This window comes from Quercus robur, chromosome 9 (genome assembly GCF_932294415.1).
Source record: "Quercus robur chromosome 9, dhQueRobu3.1, whole genome shotgun sequence".
In the NCBI taxonomy this organism is placed as follows: domain Eukaryota; kingdom Viridiplantae; phylum Streptophyta; class Magnoliopsida; order Fagales; family Fagaceae; genus Quercus; species Quercus robur.
The window spans coordinates 24,088,278-24,093,187 of NC_065542.1; the positions used below are offsets into that span (position 1 = coordinate 24,088,278).

Sequence of the window (4,910 nt, forward strand, 5' to 3'; positions counted from 1 at the left end):
AATTTGGCTGCAATTTTCTTCTCTAAGAATAATAAGAGTGGAATTTGAAGTATATCAGCATAGAGTAATTTAGTGATAGATAGAATGTTAAGAAACAAAAGGTATTCATAGAACATATCACTACCGAGCTAATGATTGTTGATCCCATGACTAAAGCTTTGTCAGCCATATAGTATAAAGACCATGTGGAACATATTAGACTTGGTAGCTTATTTGATGTTTGATTTTTCACGAATTGTTCGGTATTTTGGAAATATATTTAGTTATTCTTAGATAAAAAAAGATATAATGTCTATTTTATGTACATAAAGTATAAATACAAACATGGTTTTATCTACTGGATTCTTTATTTGAGTAGGAGTATTTCAAAACCAGATAATGTAGATAATACAATGACCATATTACAATAACTATTACTCATTAATTTATTTAAAAGCCAAGTAGCCCAAATGGGACAATGTAATATTATCTCTATTAGGAGACTTAATGTGTCGCATGGAGTTTATCCTAATTATTTAATTATTATATACTTAGATTTATTTTATTTAATGATAATAAGAGTGATAGATAAAGACTGAGCCAATTAGTAGCTATTAGTGAATAGTCATTTAATACATTATTTTGTGGACATATACTTAAAAAATTAATTGTCGATTAATGTACTGTCACCAGGGCTGGGCTTAGGGCTGTTATGGTTCTTTCAAACCCATGATGACCTTGGGCCGTCCTACCTAGCCCTACACTACACTAAGAAGGTTCAAGGCAGTAGAGTCGGTCCAGCATGGGGACACGTACACTAAGAAGAACGAAGTGGTGCATTACTAGCTAGCATTTTCATACATAAAGACAAGAAGCACATTTCAAGATAGCACTACCATGCAAAACGCAAGGACCAATCTCCCACGTACATCAATTAAACTCCTTCATAGAACGAGTATAAAAGAAAACTAATGTTTAAATTGGAGGGGTCCTTAATCTAGTCTTTGAAAGGAAACTTGTGTTTTTGAATAAATTTTAGTCATAAGCATTAAATTGTTTCACCTACATTTTCAGTGTTATTAATTGAAATTGTTATGTCTCTCAAAAAAAAAAAAAATTGACATCAAATCTTAGATAGGATGGAATCAACGAGTATTTGGCAAGGTAGGTGGGCTAGTTGTTATTTAAAGGTCAATGAGGGATACCTACTACTATCATGAAGTCCCTTCTTAGAAAAGGTTAGCTTGTGCTAATGGGATTTCTCATAAGCTCATGTATATGTTGTTAGAACCTTTTTTTATAAAGATGTTTCACCTCTCTCAAGGCACCGTACTTGATTTCTGGAAAAACAGGAAAAATAAAAATAAAGGACAACACTCTCAAAATCAAGAGGCCCATATAAAAAGAATAGTTCATATGAGTAAATTATTAACTTGCAACGTGCAATCTATGGACAAAAATAATAAGCTTACTATATAATAGGGAGAAGGGGAGGGGTAGTTGTTAGCTTTGTGAATTGCTTGCTTGGGTGTTGCATCAATGGCTTAAATCAAAAGGAAATATCCTCACCTAATAGGCAACAAAAAGTCTTGACTTTTTACCAAAAGACAGATATAATTATCAATTAGTTAAAGCATAGTCATTATTTTAATTTTACTTTTTCTTATATTTTAATCCTAATAATGTGTGGCTATTAGCTACTTTCTAAGCTCCTCATCAGAGAGAGACAAAGCCAACACATTACAGATAATGAAGCTCGATCTGGGCATTTTTGTCTTAGGGTTTGTGACTGTCTACATTAGAGATCATGTTTGACATGAGTTTGTCCTTAACTAAAGGTCAGACTACCCCTTCTACTTCGAGAAGATGTGTCATTTTCCCTAATATATTTCGTGTCCCAAGCTCTCTACAACTAACCTGTTTTAAATTCACCCACTGTTTGATTATGTTTGAGCCATGTCTCTCTCTGTTTGTCTGTCTATGTGTCTGTGTGTGTCTTGTTTCATTGAAAATGAGAATTCACTTGGTGTTCACGGAAAGATGACATTAAAGTACCAATCGTTCATCATGACTTTTTCAAAACCATTTTGACCGTTTTATATCTTGATGTACCATGCACAGGTTTATCGTGATTCATGATGTTCCAGATATAATTAAGAACAGACAAAGAAAAAGAAAAAGAAGATAATATAGAGATCACACTGAGTTTATATTTCTGCAATTAATCAAAGGATCTAATATACAACAAAAACGTATACTGTGTAAGAAAATGATTACATGAATGATATTGTACCTTTCATACAATGGGATGTTATATATATGGTATAGCAAAAGTCTAGCAAATCCAGCTCATATATATAATGAACAACATGTATATATTTGGTTTACAAATGAATCTAACTCTTGTAATATAAAGGGAAAGTGCGTCCTTCTATGAGATTGGCCATGGCTGCGAAGATGCTTGTCTGCAGTAAAAGATATTCATAAATAAGAAATTTGATTAAACAAGTGAACAGTTAAAAAGGGAAAAAAAAAGAATAAATAAATAATCAAACATTTATTCTTTTGCCAAAAAAATTCTATAAAGAGAAGCAACACTAAGTTGATTATCACGTATCCACCAGACATGTAAATTGTAAGTACAACATGAAATCTAGGCATTTTGATAACTGAAGGGAAACACTTACTCAATAAAATCTTTCCAGTAAGAATCACTTGCTTCATCATCCATCATATCTCCCAAAGGTTCAAAGGTGGTAGAAGTGGATGAAGGATTAGATATATCATTTGGGTTAATCTTGTTTTCAATTTGACTGACCATGGAGCACTCAGGCGAGGGTGAAACTAAGTTAGGAAGTGCATTTGAAGGTGGAGGTGGGATGAAATATGAGGTACCAAGTTGGTGACAATCACTGTTATTGCCATTACAATTTTTCAAGCCATTTATAGGCTGAGAAGCAGTGGGTTGTGCTAGCTGGGGAATCTCAAAGTTTGGAAGATTGACCTGCATTTGAGTAAGGCTTTGTGTAGGAAAACCAACTGAGCCAGTGACAAGTCCTTCAAGCTTTGAGTTCATTTGCAAGTACTCATATAGTTGATGTTCCGGAATCGATGACGACACCAAATGATTGATTGCTTCTATATTTGAAGGACTAGCACTTAGGACTTGGATTATGTTATTCAGCACTTGAATCTTTGCAAGTTGTGTGGCATCTGATTGCAGCCTAAGAACATTGTCCCAAGGGTTTGTCAAATTGGCAAAATTCGCAGCAGCAAGCAATTGTGGCAGATTGGAAAGAATATTGAGGTCAGTTCTTGGCCTGTGGGTGACTGGGTCTATACCCATTTGTAGAAGCTTTTTCTTCAAATGGGTGTTCCAAAAGTTCTTAATTTCATTATCAGTCCGCCCTGGAAGATTAGTAGCTATGGCCGACCACCTACAATGAACCACAAAGCATTTATAATCACTTTGAAATGTCATTCAATATTATTTAGTCTAAAGGGTTCCTTTTCTTTAACTCAATGAAGCTTACTATTTTTGGAAAACTGTGCAAGTGAAGTAATAGAAATACCATGTAAAATTTTCAGTTCATAAAAAATAAATATATATATAAAAATAAATACCATGTAAATAATGCAGCTACCATATTATCCATGACAAGGAAAGTATTTTACATAAAAATTCAATGAAAAGTTTTAGCAGGATTCTTATTTCCGAGTACTTCATGAAGATATGAAAAGTTTTAGAAGGATTACTTATTTCCAAGTACTGCATGTAAATTGATGATTATTTGTTCTTCTTCCTCAGAAAACTTGCCCCTCTTGATATCAGGCCTCAGATAATTAGTCCACCTAAGCCGGCAACTCTTTCCACATCTGTTCAATCCTGCAAGCTTTGGAAGCGCTCTCCAACTCCCATGACCATGTTTCTCAATGTAATCTACCAGCTTTTGATCCTCCTCTGGTGTCCATGGCCCCTTCTTTAAGCCATTCTCATCACTGCTTGGTGATCTCCCCATCATTTCTGCAGAGACAGACAAAAATATTTTGAGGATGAAGAATTATTTTCCATTAAATGCTTTTTCTATGAGTCAAATCCTAATGAGTAATTTTGTCCTTAGGTTGTCTTGGAGTTGAGATAACAAAAAAGAAAAAGAGCAAAAGATACAGACCTTGGAGTTCTGTGAGCAGCTGGGGCATAAAGGTGTTGGATCAGTAATGTTGGAAATATAACAGGGAAGTCCTAGTTATATAGTGTGTGTGGGATGTTTGGAAATAACATAGTTTAGGCATAGTGTAAAGTAGAAGCTTTCTTTTCCATGAGATGACATTTTGACATGTAATTTATTTAATATAAGTATATAACTAACAAGTTCCAAGTTTTGTCCTTATTTTATTCTTACGGTCATGCCTTTGGAATACTACAACTTTGAGAGGCGTCGGAGAGTTTACTCATCTTTTTCACCGTTATAATTAAAAGTAATTTGGGGCCCATTGTTTTGGACAGTTATATGTTCTTATACAAGTATTTTTCCAAAAAAAAAAAAAAAAAAGAAAGCCTTTTTTTACTAAAACGTATGAAATATGGTTTTTATTTTTTCGAAGGAGAATATGTAAAAACTGTAATGGCTTTAATGGCAGGAAGTGTATTATGAACTTATTACCTTTCGAGAGTGGAGATTTGGGAAATGCTAAGCATTTTGGTAAACTAACTAATAAATCTCTTTATTGAATTCTGAGTCTATAAGAGGCCGTTCGGTATAGGAGTTTAATCATATGTTTTCAATTTTTAAACAACATTACATGCATTTTCATATATTTTTTCACTCACACGTATTTTCAAAAAATATAAATAACGGTACTAGAACAACGTTATCACGGCCTTTAAATAATCTAGCATCCTTTTTCATTTAAAATAAAGTAATTTTATA

The 4,910-nt window shown here is 33.5% G+C and overlaps 1 protein-coding gene across 1 annotated transcript; it reads right to left on the reverse strand.

The window, feature by feature from the left end:
• Positions 1–2,169: 2,169 nt before the first annotated feature.
• Positions 2,170–4,288, reverse strand: LOC126699944 (transcription factor MYB53-like). Its single transcript, XM_050397915.1, has 4 exons — positions 4,152–4,288; positions 3,736–4,003; positions 2,667–3,416; positions 2,170–2,444 (listed from the first exon to the last, which is right to left on the reverse strand). Exons 1-4 carry the CDS (start codon positions 4,177–4,179, stop codon positions 2,411–2,413), a joined length of 1,080 nt encoding a protein of 359 aa, XP_050253872.1. The 5' UTR covers positions 4,180–4,288; the 3' UTR covers positions 2,170–2,410.
• Between the last annotated feature and the right edge of the window lie 622 nt (positions 4,289–4,910).